This window comes from Rana temporaria, chromosome 4, assembly GCF_905171775.1.
Source record: "Rana temporaria chromosome 4, aRanTem1.1, whole genome shotgun sequence".
Taxonomy (NCBI): Eukaryota; Metazoa; Chordata; class Amphibia; order Anura; family Ranidae; genus Rana; species Rana temporaria.
Window position 1 is genome coordinate 57433049 of NC_053492.1, and position 23002 is coordinate 57456050.

Sequence of the window (23002 nt, forward strand, 5' to 3'; positions counted from 1 at the left end):
AAAGACCAGACAGGAATTTTAACTCTTTCCTACACTATCCAAAACTACATGCAAAACACTGAGCTGGAGTTGGGCTTAAAAGAATTCCTAAACATGAAAGTGAAATATAAATATGTTGTATGAAAATGCTTTTATGCTTCCAGCAAGCATAAACGGACGGCGCTTTATTTCCCGGGAGAAATATTTTCATTTTTACAAAGAAAATTACAGCAACCACAAATTGCTCTTAACAATTTCAAGGCTTCTTCCTAAGACCACTTGAAGATGAAATCTCCCTAAGATTACAAATATAACTTTTTTCGACTCTGTTATTACGTACCGTGAACGGAGAAAGCGGGCCAACCTTGTGGCTGTAGCGCCGTATGGCCTCTCTGATGTGGCTGGGCTGGATGGCATCACTGTTCGACTCGATCCCACCGGCTGCCGCGCTCTGCAACAGGAAAAAAAAAAAAAAAAATGAAAAAGGCACACGAGTGGTTATTAAATCAGAAACACACAACGAGATTTCAGTGAATGGAAACGTGAGATGGCAGGCGGTGATCGGCCATTTGATGCCAAGCTTTCGCTTCCCCTCTGTATCCAGAGACTAGCTTGGTTACCGCCATATACTCCATCAAAATGAATATCCTAGTACCAAATCAGAATTCAACAAAACATGTCCTCAAAGAGCCTGTCACACCAGACACATAAGCACATTTACATCATTTAGTACAAGGGGAACATTTAAAAATATTTTTTAGACATACATAAGAAGGTTTTGTTTAATGTAGATTTAAATCCTGAATTAAATTTAGTTTGCCAAATCACTGTGTATTATAAATCATTGCCATGATTTTAATTATCATTTTTATTTTTCCCCAGAAAAGGCTGTCTTTACTATTTTTGCATTCTTTCTCCCAATTCTGTACTGTTGATCTCCTCCGGCCTCTTTCAGCAGCTTCCTGTCTACATCCATTTGTTCTAACATCAGCTGCAAAACATTGCTCTGGACCAGCTTTCTGATGAATATTAACCACTTCAAGACAGGGCATTTTCACCCCCTTCCTGCCCAGGCCAATTTTCAGCTTTCAGCACTGTCACACTTTGAATGACAATTGTGGGGTCATGCAACACTGTACCCATATGACATTTTGATAATTTTTTCACCCCACAAATAGAGCTTTCTTTTGGTGGTATTTGACCACCTCTGCGGTTTTTATTTTTTGCGCTATAAACAAAAAAAGAACGACAGTTTTGAAAAAAAATATATATATTTTTTACTTTTTGCTATAATAAATATCCCATTAAACAAAAAAAATATATATATATTTTTTCCTCAGTTTAGGCTGATATGTATTCTTCTACATATTTATAGTGTCTATAAAATAGGCGATCTGCGATTTTTATCATGACATTGCGGTGGACACATCGGACACTATTTTGGGACCATTCACGTTTATACAGCGATCAGTGCTATAAAAATGCACTGATTACTGTGTAAATGTGACTGGCAGGGAAGGGGTTAACACTAGGGGGAGATCAACGGGTTAAATGTGTTTCCTAGGGAGTGATTCTAACTGTAGGGGGAGGGGACTCACAAGGGGAGGAGACCGATCAGTGTTCCTCTGTACTGGGAACACACAGATTGGTCTCCTCTCACCTGACAGGATGTGGACAGATCCACGGTCCTGCTGTGTGACAGGCAATCGCGGATCATCGTGGCCGCTAGGCACGCGCATCAGCTCCTGAGTGATGCGGCGCGACCCCTAGAGACTCTGGAAGCCAAAGACGTCATATGATGGCGTTCCGAAGGGACAAAGGGTTCCTGCTGCCACCATATGACTATGGGCGGGAGTGAAGTGATTAAAGTAGAGCTATAGGTAAAACTTTATTTTTTTCCATTTTGGATAGAGTAGGGAGGGTCATACCCCCCTGTCAAGTTTACTCATTGCCATCTGTGTCCCATTGGGGAGATTTCCCTTCACTTCCTGTTTTCCCCATAGCCAAAACAGGAAGTGAGAATAAATCCCTGAAAGAAAAAGGAATTCCTTGGGGACCCCCAGGTTATGTTCCCATTGGAAGATTTACCTGCTATTACTTTTCTGTGGACAACCCAAAATGTGGTATTTAGTTTTACTTTCAATGAGAACAGTAAACAGGTAGAGAGGATACATCTCCCTAATGTGGGCACACACAGCAGTAAAAACTGACAGGTGTTCTAATCTCCACTATGTCGAAAACTAAAAAAAAGTTTTGCTTTTAGCGGTACTTTAAATGTATACTATCCTTGCACAGTGTGTATAAGTGCGGTCACTAATAGTCTCTGCCATGGGTGCAGATAACAACATGGTTGAAAAAGACACAAGTCTGTCTAGTTCAACCAATAAGAACGCATACATATAATTTGGAGAGCATTGTCATCCCAACACTACAAAGTACCAGAACAAGGACATCCATGGAAGCACCACCAGGTACTATTTTTACTAGGCAACTGTACTTTGTACAGTTGTTCTTTATTAAATTCATCCACCCTGTGAGTGCAAAGCACTAGAAACAATACTTTCAGTCTCAATACAGCTAGCCTTACTGTACAACCCCTTTGTAGCTCTACATCCTCTCTTCTAAAAATGCTTGCTTCATACTACACAAGCGCACTGGAACCTCATTATTTATATGGGAAATCTGTATTCGGAGCTACTGCCCATGAGTACAGCTTCCCCATATTCATGGGTGAAGTGCGCATGTGTAGTACAAAGTGTACAGGAGAAAGGCTGTTCAGCTCTAAACAGGGTTGCACAGTGAATATCATTGGATTGGGGCTAAAGGTATTTGTCTTAACCACTTGCCGACGGCGCACCGTCATTATACGTCCACAAGGTGGCTCGGCTGGGCGAGAGCACGTAATATGACGTCCTCTCTCCCAGCCGCCACTAGGGGCGCGCGCGCGCCCCCGACTCCCGTGCGTGTGCCCGGCGGGCGCGATCGCCGCCGGGCACACGCGATCGCTCGGTACAGAGCGGGGACCGGGAGCTGTGTGTGTAAACACACAGCTCCCGGTCCTGTCAGCAGGGGAAATGCTGATCTTCGGTTCATACAATGTATGAACAGAGGATCAGTGTTTCCCCTAGTGAGGCCACCCCCCCCCCCCACAGTAAGAACACACCCAGGCATACTTAACCCCTTCCCCGCCCCCTAGTGTTAACCCCTTCACTGCCAGTGGCATTTTTATAGTAATCCAATGCTTTTTTATAGCACTGATCGCTATAAAAATGCCAATGGTCCCAAAAATGTGTCAAAAGTGTCCGAAGTGTCCGCCATAATGTCGCAGTACCGGAAAAAAAAATCGCTGATCGCCGCCATTACTAGTAAAAAAAATATAATAAAAATGACATAAAATTACCCCCTATTTTGTAAACGCTATAACTTTTGCGCAAACCAATCAATAAACGCCTATTGCGATTTTTTTTTACGAAAAATATGTAGAAGAAAACGTATCGGCCTAAACTGAGGAAAAAAAATGTTTTTGTTATATATTTTTGGGGGATATTTATTATAGCAAAATGTAAAAAATATTAATTTTTTTCAAAATTGTCCCTCTATTTTTGTTTATAGCGCAAAAACTAAAAACCGCAGAGGTGATCAAATACCACCAAAAGAAAGCTCTATTTGTGGGTAAAAAAGGAAGCCAATTTTGTTTGGGAGCCACATCGCACAACCGCGCAATTGTCTGTTAAAGCGACGCAGTCCTGAATCGCAAAAAGTACTCTGGTCTTTGGGCAGCAATATGGTCCGGGGGGTAAGTGGTTAAAGAGGAACTGCAGTCAGCTCACATAATTTGTAATAAAAACATATTTGCCATTCTGAAGTTTTCCCTCCAATCACTTTGCATATTATGTTATATATACTGTGATTCTGTACTTGCCAAATATGCTGCAGAAATCTCCCTCCACGGAGTCTGGCTGCAACCATTTTAACTGTGGGCAGCTGAAGCTGCTGCCTGTTCACTTCCTGGATTTACAAAGACACACCTCCAGCTCTGTCACTCTCATTAGCCCTCTTATGACTCAACCCTCCTCCTTTCCTCTCTCAGGAGAGTCAGGCCCCATACACACCATAGAATCTATCCGCAGATAAATCCCATCAAATGGGTTTCTGCGGATAGATCCTATGGTGTGTACACTCCGTCGGATATCTATCCGCAGATAAATCTCCCCTGGGATGGATTTCCAGCAGATGGATATTTGCTGACATGCTCAACAAATCCATCTGCTGGAATCCATTCCAACGGATGGATCCGCTCGTCTGTACAGACTTACCGGATCCATCCGTCCAAAGGGATTCCCCGCACGCGTCGTAATGATTTGACGCATGCGTGGAATTCCTTATATGACAGCGTCGCGCCCGTCGCCGCGTCATAATAGCGGCGACGGCGCGACACGTCATCGGCAGAGGATTTCAGCGGGGATTTCAATGCGATGGTGTGTACACGCCATCGCATAGAAATCCTCTGAAATCCTCGAGAGGATTTATCCGCGGATACGGTCCGCTGGACCGTATCTGCGGATAAATCCTCTCGTGTGTATGGGGCCTCAGAGAGAGAGAGCTGTGCATGATGTTATAAGCCTAAGCTTTTTTCCCAGACAAGAAACAGGAAGTGAGCTGTATAAGGTATTTACTGGCAGAAAAAATATGTTTTACTATCCAAAGTTAAAACATCAAGGGCAGAGGATTTAATAGATGGAAAGATGAAAAAAATTACTGAAGTTCTACTTTAAGTATATTTCAGAGAGTAGAGAAATGTATTAAAATACATTTGTATGAAGTTCCTTTAATGAAAGCAGCAAATTTTCAAAGATTGAAAACTAATTTTCGATTTTTTTTTTCAGGCTGGTATCCCTCCGACCAGCAATAAGTATTGAGGATCACACATTAAAGATTGCTGCAGAGAATTTCTCCCTTGACAGGAAAGTTGCTTCAAGCTGGTTTATAATTTGACCGGCAACGAAAGTTGATGAGTTACTTTAGCACATGTGGTAAATAATAAACAGAGATGTAATAAAAATGTGAAAAACAAAAATAAGAATGGATTGAAGATTTAAGTTGAGAATATACATCTGATGATATTGTGGAACACAATTACTGTGTACACTAATTTGGGACTTTGTTTATATTTGAATTTTTTTTTGAAAGTAGCACTGAACACGTTTCAGTTTTAAATAATTTTTAATTATTTTTTGGGCACAGGAATTAATTTGCAAGGAATGTTTTTGTGAAACTGATTTATTATATGATTAGATGATCGATAAGGAGTTTAAAAAAAAAAATAACAGTAGATTGGTACTTTATTTGTAATAAGAAAGTACTGGGCTACAATTTTGGGAGTGGATCTGAGATTAAAATTGGTAACACATTAAGGCTGGCCATACATTATACACTTTTCTTGTACAACTTTCCTTTAGATTGACCAAAACCATATAATATGAAGTTAAACCTAAACACTTTCAATTTGTATGCAATTAGACAGGCACTTGCACTGCATAGATAAAGGTAAATCTAAAGGAAATTTGCATAGATGAGGGTAAATCTAAAGGAAATTGAATGAGAAAATTGTATACTGTATAGCCAACTTTAGAGTGATACATGTACAATACACTAAAAGCACAAACTACAGCATGTTTAAGATATACAAAAGTAACACTTTATTTTCATCACAAACTAATTACAACAAAATAACAAAAAACACATTGCAATAAGCTTTCTTGTTTCACAGCGATGTCACTTTACCAATAAAAATAAAAAATTACACTAACACGTTAAAGATTGAATAAAATACCAAATGGTTCCAATGGATTGAGTATACTGTATATGCCCTACTCTTTCCTAAGGACCCTTACACACTGCTCTGTAGCAAAATAACAGTAAAAACACATGCATTTTTACCATGATTTTGCTGTGTTTCAGATGCTTTTCCTGTGCCTTTTTGGGTTATGTATAAAAAAAAATGGAAGTGAATTAAAGAAAACGCACCAAAATCCAAATGCATTTTTACTGTGATTTTACAGCGATTTCAATTATTTTCAATGGGAAGCTGCAACATGCAGGACTTTTCTAAATGCCCCTGTAACGCAGTAGTGTAAAGAATCCCATTGGATTTCAAGGGAAACATTTTTCTTGCAAGATAAAAATGCAGGAATAATGTAAAGGGCCCTATGTTTCCAAATGCCTTTCTTTGATGTGCATTTTCTTTTCCTTTTAAGCTGATCCTATTGGGGTGTGACCATTATTTTTGGGGTCACTGTTATGCCTAATGTACCTGACGTTTTTCATGGAAACTATTTTTTTTTTTTTTGTCTTTGATATGGATGCCCTTTTTCTTTACTTGGATTAATGTTTGTTCTGCCCTGTGTGGCGGGCTGTTTCTATGTTCTAAGGTAAAAAAAAAATACTTTCTTAATAAAATCTAATTAATAATAATAATTAAAAAAAGATTGAATGTACTAAATATATAGGATGTGGCACAGGTAGAGGCCTTCTTTTTTTAAAAGATTGAATGAGATTTAAGTGATTTGGTATAGATCGTCTTCTTTGAACAGATCGCTGAATGTATAATGTATAATGTATAATATTTAAAAAAAAAAATCATTTTTTTTAATGTAAAAATCAATTAAAATAATTTTCACAGCTTTTGTCTCCTTAAAATATCACTAGTTTATAGTTGCCAACAATAGCCAAAAATTATGGAGGAGAGCAGGGGAAAAAAAGCCTTTGAAAATGGTGATAAAATACGCACGCATATGATGAAATACAAATTTATGAAAAATTAGCTGTTCAAAAGTTGCACATCTATTTCAAATGAATTTTTTTTATACCAACATGATGTTTAATTGCATGAAAATAAGACATGAGTGTGAAAATGAAGCTATAAAACAAGCAAATGTAAAATAACTATTTGTGCTAATTTGTTTTACCTCCTCATATACAAATTATAAATACACACGCAAAGATTTTGATAAAACAGAGACGTAACAAAGTGGTTTATTACAATTGATATATTTTTCTGCTGTGAATAGATGTGCAGATTCAGCACGCATAGCACTGCCTCCAGTAAGACTGCTCCTAACTGCAGTAAATCAATTTAATTTTGTGTCTCGTGGACCTGCAAGAATGTTGTCCCCCGATGAAAAGTCCTGAAGGCCAGGTTCTGCCAACAGAAATAATTAGGCAACACTAACTCTTGCAGACTCGGACAAATATAGTTACAATTAATCTCCTACAAACTGTATAAACGACGACTCCAAAGAGATGTAAAAATAACACACCATTCATGTTTGCCCTGCAATTTGCATAAACCACGACGTAAAAAGAAAAATGTTCAGCTTGATGGGGTTTTTTTTTTTCTCAGACGGCAGAACGGGTCAGACCACCAGTACCATCCCTCGCCGGTCGGCTGTAAAATGTCCTTTGATGACTGTTCCATGGGCTCCTGTATAATTTAAAAAGACTAATTTGCAAACAGATTTTTCCTCTATTAAAATGCCATTTTCCTTAATTTTCATTTTTTTTTTGTCATGGAATTACCGTTTTTTTTTTTGCCTTCTTGGAAAAAGCAACGCGATCCGTTTTAAAGAGGCTCATTATTGCAATATGAATGAAAAGATGTCGTAGTAATGTCAGGCCGTGCCAGGCAGTGGCGGCGGGGTAATTGAGTTGAAGGTTATGGTAGTTGAGCGTACGGATGTGCCGCTGTGCAAACAAATTGTTCACACACGCCGTACATATCATTAGCTTGTTATATTTCCAGTAACTAACATTTTCAATCTGGACAAATAAATCTAGTTTCCCCATCATCATTATTCACAGAAGACTAGAAGAGCAAAATAAACGGCTTTTTCAAATTGAGGAAAGTTATGGCCTTGACCAAAGAGAACAGACTTAAAAGGACACAAATATGCAAAAAAATAATACTTCATATATTGGGTATATTGGGTAATCTGCATTTTATTTTTAATAAACTTTTATCCTTGATGTATTTATCATATAGATCTAAAGCTTCAGCTGCCACCTTCAGTACCAGAAACACAACTTACTTTAGGTCTGCTGTGAAACCAATACTGAACTAGATTAGATCTGCTACCCCCACTGGACAGCCACAGGCAAAATAAGCCTGTGGTACAAGATTCTGACTTGCATAAGATTTGGCCATCCACACATACAGTATGGGAATAGTTAGATAGCACTTTGTTGCTCTAATTTAGAAATATGGATGGAGAGGAAAGAAAATGCAAGAAACTAAGCAGAAAGAGTCCTCCAATAGCCAACTACCCTTTCCTGTCCCTATAGCCTTATACAGTATGTCAGAAAGGCAAGATGCATTTAAGTATGTAAAGTTGTCAACCTTGTTATATATAGCTTTAACAAAGACATCAAGAATAAGTGTATCTTTAGCCACTTGTTTTTTTTTTCTTTTAGTTTAGGATAATGTGGAGAAGGATAGAAATCTTGTCAGGTTTTACTACTTCAAAAGGCTCCATTAGTGAGATTCACTTTCTATACTGCCTTTCTGGAAAAAAAGGTTGTCTCCCAGGACGGAAAGTAAAGAAAAATCTCTTTGACAGCAACACAAAAGAAAAATGAGATTTTGACTTACATTTTAAAATCTTTTTCTTAGAATACATCACATGACATAGGAGAGTTAATTCGTATGGCGCGTACACACAGTTGTTTTTTGTGATGAAAAAAAAAGACATTTTTAAAAACGCCATTTAAAATGACCGTGTGTGGGGAAAACGTTGTTTTATGTCTTCTGAAAAAAACGACAAAAAAAAATTCGAACATGCTTCAATTTTTTATGTCGTTTTTCAAAACGTTGTTTTTCGTGTCATAAAAAAATGACCGTGCAGCTAAAACTACGTTTAAAACAATGTTTTTAAACCCGCGCACGCTCAGAAGCAAGTTATGAAGCGAGCTTCAATGGAACAGAGTGCCGCCGTACGTGCTGAACGTAACCGCGCTTTGCTAGAGCATTTTGAAAAAACGATGGTGTGTAGGCAACGTCGTTTTTTAAAATGAAGTTTGAAAAACGTCGTTTTTTTTCATGAGAAAAAATTACGTTTTTTTTTCATCACAAAAAACAACCGTGTGTACGCGGCATTAGACTATTGAGTTTTGCTCCACCTCTAGGTGACTGTACACTGGCAAATACAAACATTGACAGCATAACCCCTCACAGCCTAAGCATTGTCAGCAAGCAATATCAGAGTAAATCCAAAGGAGAGGAGACCCGTGTCCTGTAATGTACTCCAAGAAGGGTATTCAGCAGGTAAGTAAAAAATCCAAGTTTACGCCTATACCATGTGGAAGCCACCCTCATGCAGAAGTGAATGGAGGGGCATTCCAGGGAACTCACCTCTTGCACCTTGAACTGAAGCTTTTCCTGGGAAAGGAAAACAAACAGGAAAACAGTAAGGCGGATTCTGAAATGAGAAAAATTTCCACAAAGATGGTGCCTCCAATTTTGACAGAAGATCAGAAAGCAAGTTGTCTTCAAACTTCATCAGATCTTTTGAAGAATGCAGAAGTGTTTGATAGTGATTAGCTTCGTGGCTGATGTGCAGAAAGCAAATGTTTTGTTTTCTTGGATCTGAATAAGTCTGAGTCCTGGAGCCTTTGTAGGTGGGATAAATCCTCCATTCCAAGGTCAGCACCTTACTTTGCAGCTAGACTTCATTGTAAAGCCTCGTACGCACGCTTAGATTTTCGGACGACTGAATGTAATTTTTTTGTGGCATCCTAGTCTCATGTCGAAAGTGAAGAGGTTACTCGCAGTACAAAATTTTCATACGACAGAATACAACGTCAGAAGTGACATAATGTGTTCAATAGTTTTGTATGTCTTCTTTCATTTCTTTAATTTCTGAACATGCATAGTCTTGCTCTTATGATTTTTTTCGGCCAAAAAACGCACTGATGAAACACAAATCGTACGTTGAGTTCACATCTGACAAAGATTTTATAGTCTGCCCACCCAGCTTTTGTCTGATGAAAAAGCGAAATCTTCTGTCAAAAGCACTGTACCAACGACCTGAAAATCAGCAGACAGCTCGCTGTACATATTTTTCAATCCGATTTTCGGATCGTGTGTACCACGGGCCTTTAGTCTCAAATACACACAGGCCTTTGCATATGTGACCCGATTGATGCTCAGCTTGCACCCCATGGCTGAAAGTTTTTTTTGTAAGTGTGGTAAACGTAGAGGGTGCAGGGTTACGAAGGTTAACAGGGGAAAGAGGTTAGACTTCACAGCACAAGTTAAGGGGAGAAGGTATGAACTCCATAACTTTATGACATGTAATACTGAGGAGGTTGTTTATATGTTAGAGTGCTTGTGTCAGAAACAATATATAGGATGAATGTCAAGGTAGCTACATGTGCGAGTGAGGGAACACATTAATAACATTAAAAAAGGACTAAAAACCCATTCTGTTTCCTAACACTTCAAGGACCCTACTGGTCTGAAATTCTGGGTGATGGAAATAGTTAATAAACATTGGAGTGGGGGACACCCTCCTCATTTACCACACTTATAAAAACCTTCCAGCCTTGGGGTGTAAGTTGATCCATTTGTGCGAACTACCATTAGCAGATTGAGCAGGCTGGTGGGTAGTTTTTGATCATGGACACAGAGATAAGATCAGTAGATGGCAGTGTGTTCATTCTACCCTTGACTGATAGCTCATTGTTTCTGGATTTTTGATCTCAGAAGAACTGTGGGGTAGTTTCTTGTTTGGGGAGGAGACTGCCCCTGATTGCATTACTTCCGGTGTCTAAGAGGGGAAGATTATGGAGCATGAGCCCTGCTGTTGGCATGAGAACACTGACTGTACTAACCACTATGGCCCATGTTTATTCATGCTGAGATACATAGCACTGTGGGTGTTTTTTAAATGAAAGTGATGATTTTGGGAGCTTTTAATAAATTATTACTATTCAGAGAGCATTATTGTGCTCCAGTTCGATTTTTGCGTTAAAAGTAGCCATGGCGAGGAATACTGAGGCGGAATGAGCAAGAGGAATAGCTGATGCCAGGTATGCCCAAGGTGGGGCAAGAAGCATATTGTGATCTTAATCTGAGGAAGGAAGCGATCACATCATGGTGGGGGAGAAAATACAGCTTTTTTGAGCATTGAAGGACCATTATATTGTTTTGAATTAAGGACTGTCACATTATTTGATGGAATTGCGCTGCATTGTGGAGAATGTTATATAGAAGGAAAAAGGATCTCGCGCCAAATAAAATAGGAATTTAAATGTGACTAAGTGAATAAATTAAATAAGTCAAAAAACTGCTCCCCAGAATTTCCAGCTAGCTGGAGATGTGTACAAAATAGCAAGGCAGGGGGCGCTATACTAACTGTGAATACATAGCATAAATAATAAACAGTTATAATAAATAAATACCAACAAAGCAAAAGTAGCTAATCACCACCTGTACAATGAGTGGTTGCCTATAAATATATCACAACGGAACAAGCATGAACCAAAACATATATGAGTCCGTTACAGTATAACATTGAAAAGAGTCCATAAAAAGTGCATAGTAGTGCTCATATAATCTTCAATGTGTGTTGAACAAATAGAGAAATGGTTTCCACCTTCACCACTTAAGGTACACCACAATTGTGCTAATAAGGATGGCACCTTACCAGATGTCGTTGACCTTATTCGGTAGAAAAAAGGTCAATTTGGGCTTTGTTGTCACTACAGGACAAGCTATGGCAAATTAGAAGAGGCCGCCATGGCATAATATCGTTTATTTAAAAAACTTAAAAGTCACACAGTGCCGAGTGGCTCCTTACTTGGAAAGTGCCCCGGCTTTAGGTCGAATAGAGAAAGATGGGTCCTTGCTGGGGAAGCTGGCGTGCGTTCCACCTCTGGCATCAGAGAACCAGCAGACCAGAAGTTGATGCTGTGCGTGCCCAGGTACCGCCTCGAAGGCATCAACTTCCGGTCTGCTGGTTCTCCGACGCCAGAGGTGGAACACACGCCAGCTTCCCCAGCAAGGACCCATCTTTCTCTATTCAAACTAAAGCCATACAGCCTCAGTGCCGGGACGTGGGCTACTCCAAAAACCAAAATGAAAAAAACATGTATAAACAGTTATTTTCAGAACCAGCCTGTTATATGTAGCCGAGTTGCATCTTAGAGGTAAAATAAAATATGAATCGAGGTAATAATTATCCGTGGGGTATATATGGGGGTGGTTAAACTAAACATCCACCTTTATAAACGAGGCATATATTTAATTATATACCTAGATTTGCGATTAAATGCTGAGAATATACTGACATATGGGTGAAGGACTGGACCGTTCGCATTCAGCCAAAAGCCTACAGATGATAATGCAAATGACAGTAAATGAACAATATTGTATAGCAATAGTGGGACATCAATTTTTGCCATACATATATGCGGTCTCACGTGTATCTGTATCCACAATGGTCAAATAAATGCAAGAAATCAAATTAGATATGAACTGTACATATTCAAACTACATGAACAAGTGTCTATGTGTTGTTCGAGATGTTGCGAATATCTTTTTCTATTTCTAAAATAGAGTAAAAAGAGTAAATATATATAAAAAATATATAAAAAATTATATTAAAAAATTATTAAAAATTATTTAAAAATTATTTAAAAAGCAATTGAGGTCAAAGTCCACGTTGAGGCCTGTGGGGGTTAGTGTGTTCAAAGTGTGGATCCAACGGGATTCTATTTGACTAATGGTCCTCACCATGTGACTGCCTCTCCAGTATGATTTATATTTTTCGATTACCCAAAATTGTAATGTGCTAGGGTCTTGATTGTGGAATTGTGCGAAATGTCGTGATACATTATGTTTTGGGTGCCCTTTTCTTATGTTGCGTACGTGTTCTTCTATTCGCACTTTCAGTGCTCTTTTTGTTCTACTCACATACTGTAAGTTACAGTCACATTGAAGTACATAAATGACCCCTATTGTGTGGCACCCTATAAATTCCTTAATCGGATGAGTCTGACCTTTGTTAGTACCCAAAAACTGTGTTCTTTTCCCCTGGAATAATCTTGCATGTCTGCATGCATAGCAATTCCTGCAGGGAAAGAAACCTTTGCCATCAAAGAATGTGTAGTTGGGGGCGTGGCCTGGACGGGCATGTGAACAGTCGCAGTTCACGGAGCTCCCGCTAACGATCCTACAGTGATCCTGTTCCCGGCTATCACCGACGTAGACGACCGGTTTACCTGATCCAGCACGCTCCACAGGCTGCAGCGGTAAGCGAACCAACGGTCGGTGGGGATCCGAATGACCCGTAAACCGGAGAAAGGGGCCACGGCCTCAGCGGCCATGGACATCCAAGATGGCGCCGGGGTCTCTCAGCAGCAGAAGGCAGCGCGCGGACCGGAGAAAACTTCAGAGGCTGGCGGTAAGGTGGCTAAGGCGGCTAAACAACAGGGGAAAGAACCCCCCAAAGACATGTTATATTACACCCAGAGGCTGCACGGCCCCGCCAGCTCCCCGGCTCCCTCGCAGTTAACATGGGCGCAGAGGGTGCAGGGCCAAAATGGCGATTCTGCCATGGATGACACGCTGCCGCTGGAGAGCTCCTCAGACACTATACAGGACATATTTGGGGAATTGCAGGAGGATGCCCCACAGCCCACACTTAGTGAAATCCTTCGGGCGGTGCAGAAGTGCACGACCTCGGTCACTGCCTCAGTAGATGGCCTGAAGGTGCAGTTTGGAGAGCTCACGGAGACGGTGTCCCTTATGCGCCATGATCTCCAGAAGATCAGGGAAAGGACCACGGCAGTGGAGGGTCGCATCAGTGAGATAGAGGATGCGCTGCCACCACTTACCAGAGACACCAGGACTGCACTACAGCAATCCGCACAGGCCAACGCGAAAACAGACGATATTGAGAACCGCTTGAGACGGAACAATGTCCGTGTGGTGGGCCTCCCGGAGAAGGTGGAAGGTAGGGACCCCACTGCATTTATTGAGACCTGGCTCCAGGAGGTGTTTGGCAGGGAAGCATTCTCCACGTTGTTTGCTGTAGAACGGGCGCACCGCACGCCTCCCAGACCCCTTCCCCCCGGCAGCCCCCCCCAGATCCATGCTTGCCAGACTTCTGAACTACCGGGACAGGGAAACCATCCTGAGGCTGGCCAGGGAAAGGGGAATGGTGCATTACAATGGAGCCAGAGTATCGTTTTACCCAGACTTCTCAGCGGAGGTGCAGCGAAAGAGAGCCAAGTTTATGGAAGTTAAAAAACGCCTACAAAGGATCCAAGTTAACTATGCTATGCTGTTTCCGGCCAAGCTGCGAGTCACGGTGAGGGGCCAGGCTACATTCTTTGAATCCGCGGCAGAGGCCGCACAGTGGCTGGATCACAATGAGCAAGACCTGAGGAGGCGCAGAGAGGAGGACCGAGGCGACTGAGGTATTGCCTGTACTTGTACCTGAATATCGTGCTTGGCGCAGACCAGTTGAAGAGTTACCTGCAAGCCGGGACTGTTTATGTTTTTTTTTCTTGCTATGTTAGCACTACTATGGAGCTTCGGAAGTTGAATTGCACCCCCTCTGGAATCTATGCTACAGGGGGGGGCCCGCAAGCGAGTGCGACTCGATGCAACCACCGACCCCCGGCTGGGGGAGTCCACCTTTGTTTTTGGGTGCCCTGTTGGCACACGACGATTGATGTGCCCGCGTAGCGGGAGAGCATGGAGGAGATCGACCTCGGCCCCGGACGGGGCTGAGGGGTGGACACGTATGTTAAGTTACTTTTTATTAACAGTTTTTGATATTTTGCTCACAAGACTACACTACCTGATGCACAGCTATTTACTGGAACTGGACTGGCCCCGGCTGGGGCCCAACTCACTGGACCTGACCCTGAGGCCTCCGGCCTCAGTCGGTAACTATTGTTTACCCCAACCATGGCCACCACCCCGATAGTATCTTGGAATGTGAGAGGTGTACATGACCCCCTGAAACGAACCATGATACGGGCTGGCTTGAAAAAATTTCTCCCTGCTATTGTGGGTTTGCAGGAAACCCACCTCACTAAAGACACAGTGGGGTGCCTAGGATTTCCCTGGGTGGGCAAGGCCTATCATTCTACCCACACCTCCTATTCAAGGGGGGTGAGTGTGCTGATACATAGTGCCTTGGCCTACCAGGAAATTGATACGCTAGTCGACACGCTGGGGAGATATGTGTTTTTATATTGCAAACTGTATACGGTGTCTATGGTTCTAGCGTTTGTATATATCCCTCCCCCTTTTTCGAGGGAGGTGCTGCAGCTACTTTTGACATATTTGGGGAATAAGCCGGATGTCCCTGTAATGGTTATGGGGGACTTCAATGCCTGTATGGATCCGAGAGAGGATAGACATCCGCCAGTTAGGGTACCCCTGGGGTGCAGGGGAACGGCCTTAAGCAGATTGCTGGGGGAGGTGGGGTGGCTTGATGTCTGGAGGGCTAGATTTCCTACAACTAAGCAGTTCTCGTGCTTCTCTAAAACGCACGGCTCATTGTCTCGTATAGACTTGTGTGTTGGGTCCCCACAGGTTCTCCACATGGTTCCCAAGATAGAATACTTTCCGAGGGGGGTCTCTGACCACTCTCCGCTGGTGGCGCACCTGACCACCCGCCCGGTGTCCTCTTTGCCCAGAGCCCCTTGGAAACTAAACGCTTTCTGGCTGAAATTGTTCAGCTCCCATGACCAGGTTACCCGCCGGATAGAGCAGTACTTTGTTGAGAATTGGGAGGGGGTGGAACGGACTCAGGGCTGGGATGCCCTCAAGGCCTGTTTAAGAGGAACATTTATTGAGGAGATTGCGTCAATAAAACACAACTCGTCAGCCCTGTTAGAGCGGGTGGAGGACCAGGTGAAGCAGTTGGAACTGGCTTATGTGCTCGACCCCTCAGAGTCCGCGAGGGAGGGATGGATGTCGGCCCAGGATTCACTGGACCGGCTGAGATCCTCCACCGCGGAGAAAAAGCGATTTTTCACCCAACAGGCCTTCTATGAGGAGGGGGAGAAGACGGGTCGTTTATTAGCCAGGATTGCCCGGTCTCAGCAGGCGTCCCCTGCCATAGGAGCGATCCGGGATGGGCAGGGGCGGCTGGTGAATGACCCAGAGCTGATCCTGGGGGAACTGGCTGCTTTTTATTCTGAGTTGTACAAATCTAGGGACGACTTCACGGACGGGGAGCTGCAACACTACATGGGTGCGGTGGCTCTCCCGACCTTGAATGACAAGGCGAGGAGTGAGTTGGAGAAACCGCTGACCCTGGAGGAACTGGGAGAGGCGGTTGCATCCTTCCCCACGTGTAAGGCCCCGGGGGACGACGGTTTGCCCATAGAGGTGTATGCTCAGTACGGAGGGGTGCTTTTGCCCAAGTTACTCGAGGTATTTAATGCCTCGTTGGAATCGGGGGCTCTACCCCCGTCCATGACAAGGGCGAATATCATCCTGCTGTTGAAGGCGGGCAAGGACCCCCTAGATCCTGGGTCATACAGACCTATATCTCTCCTGCAGAGTGACGTGAAAATACTTGCAAAAGTGCTGGCCCTGCGAGTGAATAAAATTATCTTGTCCATTGTACACTCAGACCAAGCGGGATTCATGCCGTGTAAATCTACAGCGACGAACCTCCGGCGGCTATATTTGAATATGCAGACCCCATCGGACTCCGCCGGCAGTAGGGCTCTGTTGTCGCTTGATGCCAACAAGGCCTTCGACAGTGTTGGCTGGCGGTACCTATGGGCGGTACTGACCAAATTCGGTTTCGGCCCTAGGTTCCTGGGGTGGGTCCGGCTCTTGTACGATACACCAAAGGCGGCCATGCGTATGGCGGATAGGATGTCACAAACTTTTGCTCTGGGTAGGGGGACCAGGCAGGGATGTCCCCTGTCCCCCCTACTCTTTGCTCTGGCTATAGAGCCCCTCGCGGCGCTGGTAAGGAGCTGTGAGGCGGTTCGGGGGTTTAGATATGGCGAAGTCCGCGAGAAAATCATGCTGTATGCGGATGATATGCTCCTCTTTTTGGAGGATGCAGAGGGATCCCTAGGGCAGGTCATGGCCATCATCACAGAGTTTGGCCGCTTTTCGGGGCTCACGATGAACTGGTCTAAGTCCGCCCTGATGTTTCTAGATGGGGGGCCCGAGGGAGGGAGTGGTCCTGTGTGCCCCGTACCTGTAGTGACATCGTTTAAATACCTGGGGGTTTGGATATCTCCCACAATAACTGACTACTGTAAACTGAATGTCCACCCCCTCTTATCCAAATTCAGAGACAAAATACTAATCTGGAATAAACTGAGAATGTCACTAGCGGGTAGAACCAACCTCATCAAGATGATACTAATGCCCCAATTGCTATATCTCCTGCATAATGCGCCCATGGTGATTACCCTTAAAATATTCCGAGTGGTCAATTCTCTTTTCAGACAGTTGTTGTGGCATGGCAGAACCCCCAGGATTAAACTAGAACAGTTGCAACGCCCAAAGGAGGGGGGAGGGCTGGCTCTACCCAATCCCTGGATATACTACCTGGCTGCCCAGCTCCAACATTTGATAGGGGCCATGGGGTCGCAACCTGGGACTTCGGCGGCCAGGCTGATGTTGAAGGGAGCGGGGGTAGCCACGATACCTGAGGGGCTGGAGGCCCGTAAGTTCCACAAACCCAATAAACGCATGCCCACTTATGCTCTTGTTCAAAAGGTATGGAATAAGGCCAGACAGCTACAGGATGTTGGGGGCTTTACTGAATTTAGCCCAATTTGGGGGAACGACTCCTATGAGGAGTTGGCCAAAATTGAGCAGGGTCACAGGTGGAGTGCTTTTGGGATCACGCATCTCAAACATCTCTTTAGGGGGGGGGACCCTGTTACCTTTCAGTGAATTACAAACAAAATTTAACCTACCCCGAACCATGCAGTTTTATTACATACAATTGCAACATGCAGTAAGGGCTCAGGGGACAGCAGTTGACTGGGTTCAGTCCCCCACACCGATTTTCCGGGCACTGTGTCAGGCGCAGGACACCAAGGGCATGATCTCACACTGCTATAACATGCTCCTATCTACATTCCTGGAAGGACATCCCATGAGGGTGGCTGAACAGTGGGAGACAGATTTGGGGCCCATAGAGGGGGAAATGTGGGAGGAGGCTCTACAGGCGGTGAATACCTGCTCACTAAACGTATCACAAAAGGTGTCCCAGTTATACATTTTACTTAGGGTGCACTACACTCCAGAGAGACTCTTCAAGATGGGCCGGGCTCCGGACCCACTTTGTGGGCGGTGTAGGGCGGTACAGGGGGATCTGGTCCACCTGCTCTGGCGCTGTCCCAAGCTGCATAGATACTGGGCGGGGGTTCTGGCGACCCTAAACTCTGTGTTTCAGACCAATGTACCACTGGACCCTCTGTGCTGCCTGCTGGGCACTCTGGAGGGAGTGATAGAGGAAGAAGCCACTAGGGCAGCGTTCGCCAGGGCACTGTTCCAGGCGAGGAAACTCATTCTCATACACTGGAAATCAAGGGGGCCCCCTTCGGTTCAGACATGGATACAACATGTGGGTAGAACAATGCTTATGGAGAAGTACATTTACCAGCACAGGGGGAATGCAGGGAAATTCTTGAAACTCTGGGAACCATGGCTCGCAACACCCGGTTTAAGCCCCTTGGAGCTAGTTCAAGAAAGGCTACTTGGGGGGATGGTGAGGTAGGGAAAAAGAAAAGAAAAAAGTACCAGCAAGGCTAGTGGCCTAGTAGATTTGGAGACCGAGAGAGGGGAGGAGAAATGGATGGGGGGGGAGATGGGCGTTCAGGGCTGGGGGTCAGGTTTCATGTGGGTATACAGTATCGGAATAATAAGGTGAGAAGAAGTGCATCTGGTCAACTGGCTTGAACTGTAAATCTGATGTTATGCATATTTATTTACAAAGTGTAAAATGTCATCCTTTACATGTCAATGTGTTGTGTGAGCAATAAAAACCTTTTTGATTCAAAAAAAAAAAAAAGAATGTGTAGTTGGATTTGAGAGGGGGAGCAATAACCGATTTCACCAATTTATCTCTGAGTGTGGGAGCCCTTTTAAATACAATTTTTGGTCTAGTGGGCAATATCTGTTTCAGATCTTTATCGCTCAGTAATATATGCCAATGTCGTTTATGTACTTCAATGTGACTGTAACTTACAGTATGTGGGTAGAACAAAAAGAGCACTGAAAGTGCGAATAGAAGAACAAGTACGCAACATAAGAAAAGGGCACCCAAAACATAATGTATCGCGACATTTCGCACAATTCCACAATCAAGACCCTAGCACATTACAATTTTGGGGAATCGAAAAATATAAATCATCCTGGAGAGGCAGTCACATGGTGAGGACCATTAGTCAAATAGAATCCCGTTGGATCCACACTTTGAACACACTAACCCCCACAGGCCTCAACGTGGACTTTGACCTCAATTGCTTTTTAAATTTTTTTTTATAATTTTTTAATATAATTTTTAATATATTTTTTATATATATATACTCTTTTTACTCTATTTTAGAAATAGAAAAAGATATTCGCAACATCTCGAACAACACATAGACACTTCTTCATGTAGTTTGAATATGTACAGTTCATATCTAATTTGATTTCTTGCATTTATTTGACCATTGTGGATACAGATACACGTGAGACAGCATATATGTATGGCAAAAATTGATGTCCCACTATTGCTATACAATATTGTTCATTTACTGTCATCTGCATTATCATCTGTAGGCTTTTGGCTGAATGCGAACGGTCCAGTCCTTCACCCATATGTCAGTATATTCTCAGCATTTAATCGCAAATCTAGGTATATAATTAAATATATGCCTCGTTTATAAAGGTGGATGTTTAGTTTAACCACCCCCATATATACCCCACGGATAATTATTACCTCGATTCATATTTTATTTTACCTCTAAGATGCAACTCAGATACATATAACAGGCTGGTTCTGAAAATAACGGTTTATACATGTTTTTTTCATTTTGGTTTTTGGAGTAGCACATCCGTGCACTGTCATATCCCATTATGTAGGACCAATATGTATTTTTTAATAAATTTTCTTTAATTTATTCCTTTTAATATGGTTCTGTCCAGCGCCGCATTTGAATTCCTGTGTGGACTTCAACAAAATGGCACTATTTTTACTTCCGGTCATCTGCTACAAAAGGTCAGGCTGTATACAGCCAATCAACATCCCTGAAGAAGTCACAAGACCGTGACGTAACGGCGTAGGAAGTGAGACCTATGCAATCAGCCGGAGGCCAACGGATCTAGTCGGCTTGTCATATAAGCCACGTCCCACGCTGCAGCGCTGAAGCGCGAACCGCTGTTTTTTAAATCCTGCTTATAGAAGAATTTTGAATAAAAGCGTTTTTGCCATCATCCACAACGCTCTTCACTATTGTGGCACTTATTCCCTTACTACATCTCTCGGCTCCACTCCTGTCACTGACGGATCCACGGATCTCAGGACCCTTACATCCCAGGACACCAGAGGAACCGATCCAGGAGAGGTAACGCTGAACGGAAGGAGAGACCCTTTGCCCTATGCACAAATACTACTGATTGGAGGTAAGGGCAATAGGAAATAAGTGATGGGATTCAATACCATGTCCAGATGATTCACCTCATAAGCTTTTCTCCTAGGAAGATCCACTTGTCACTCCATTATTAGACTTTATTTTCAGTATAGCACAGTGAAACTGTCACTTTTTTGTTTATGTTTTTGGCTTTATCTAGTTCACTCATCACCTAGGTCACTGTGTGTTGACCACTGTATTATATTGTGTTTTGCACTTTACTTTTAGCGCTTATCATTTTATTTATATTTCTATGTTATCGGTTTTTGTGCACCTGCAGATACAGCAGCTTTAGTAGTACCCATACTAGATTGTTTATTTTGATACCACTTATATCATTATCAATCAATTTTTTCACTTGGTTTACATTCCACTACTCGCAGTAGCGCAATAGACCACTCACATATATTGTCTTCTAGTACTGTTGGATCTAAGCGCAGCTTTCGACACGGTAGACCACAAATTATTGCTGACACGGCTAGTTGAAGTAGCCAGAGTTGCCGAATGTGATTTGTCCTGGTTCTCCTCCTTTCTGAAAAACGCACGGTGGCATGCGGAGTCCCCCAGGAATCCCCTCTGTCGCCTGTTCTCCTCTGCCCTCTTTTTGAAATCATCAGTAACCAGAAGCTACTTTACCACTCTTATGCAGATGACACACAGCTATATTTTCGCATCTGCAATAAAAAGGATCATTATCTCGAACTAGAGAAATGCCTTACATTGATAGAAAATTGGATGACAAAGAGTTACCTTAAACTCAATGGCTCCAAAACAGAACTTCTCCTGTTTCAGGCCAATCGAAAGATTCGTCCCACAACAACTTGAACCCTCTCACCCATTCTTGGTCAAAGCACCACCCCTAGCACCAAAGTCAAAAGTCTCGGAGTCATCTTTGACACTTACATGACAATGGATGCACAAATAGAGTCAGTAGTCAGTGGATCGCACCATCTGCTGCGCCTACTACGTAGACTCACTCCCTTTATCCCAAAAGAAGAGATAGCAGTCGTGGTAGGAGCAATTATCAACTCCAGACTCGACTATGCAAATGCCCTCTATTTGGGACTCCCAAAGTACCAAATCACTCGTCTGCAAGTTGTTCAAAATACGGCCGCTCGACTCGTGACTGGGAAAAAAACATGGGAATTAATCTCACCTTCACTGAGATCCCTTCATTGGTTGCCAGTAAAAGACAGAATTACTTGACAGAAGGCACTCTGTCTAACGCATAAGTGTATTCTGGGAAATGCCCCCCAATATCTATGCGGAAAACTAAAAGCTCACAACACCAATCGCGTTCTGCGTTCCACCAATCAAAATCTACTCCAGATACCCAAAACCAGATACAAGTCCAAAGGAGAACGAAGATTTGCGGTCCAAGGACCCAGATTATGGAACGCTCTACCAACCAGCATCCGGTTGGAGGAAAATCACTTGGCCTTCAGGAGAAAGATCAAAACCCATCTCTTCTGAGGGTCCAGGGAATGGATGCCTAAGTGTCCAGAGGCGATTCAGTTCGCATGTGTTGCACTATATACGTTTTCTCACTCACTCACTCAGAGTATTCTGACAGTGGCGGGTCCTGTTGCCTGACTAAAAAAAAAAAAAACAGTGCATTGCCAGCGTTAGAATCTGTATCAAGTTAAAATCACATCTTTTTTTTTACTTATTTGGGAGATTTGCCCGTACTTCATCTCTCCCTGCTACCAGAATAGGAATTGAACATAATCTCTTAAACAGGAACATAACAAGAAGAAGAAGAAGAAGAAAAAAAAAAAGCTTCAAAGCAGCTAAAAAGGTGATAGCGAGAGCAACTCAAGATTCAAGAGAAGAAAATTTAATTTTTCCTTCACCCATGCAGTAGAGAAGAGAAGAGGTTCACTTAATCCTCCAATCCTCAGCAGCCTTTACTCATCTTTCTTCATCAAAGCATGTCAGGGTATGGGTGAATAACTGACAACACTAGGTGTCTCATAATAGGCCCAGCACTGATACATGGTACCCTCAGAAAGCTCGGACAACTTGGTCTGCAGTTTGCCCAGGGATTTTTTCCCCCTGTCCCTGTGGCCAAAAAAGCAATACAAAAAATAAAATAAACCCTTTTAGCAGAATATTGATGAGATTGAAACTTTGTCAGGTTTTCATTGTTGTGCCTCCACTGGGTATATTTCCCAATTCCCTCCCCTTCCTGTCCCTGTCGCACACTAGGTCACCAGAAGACAACAGAAATGTCACAAACAAAGATGCAGGGAAGCTTCAAAACCTTACAGAATTTCTAGTTCTTCCTCAATTTATTTTAAATATAAGATGTTGGTTGAAGTTGGGCTACAATAAAGCAATGCAAACA

At 42.9% G+C, this 23002-nt stretch overlaps 1 protein-coding gene across 1 annotated transcript in view; it reads right to left on the minus strand.

Moving 5' to 3' along the window:
- SUPT3H (SPT3 homolog, SAGA and STAGA complex component) overlaps positions 1-23002 on the minus strand; it is a 739871-nt gene that overhangs the window by 141029 nt on the left and 575840 nt on the right. The window contains exon 11 of the mRNA XM_040348435.1: positions 320-430. Coding sequence (XP_040204369.1) covers positions 320-430 — 111 coding nt within the window. The remainder of the gene's footprint in view (positions 1-319; positions 431-23002) is intronic.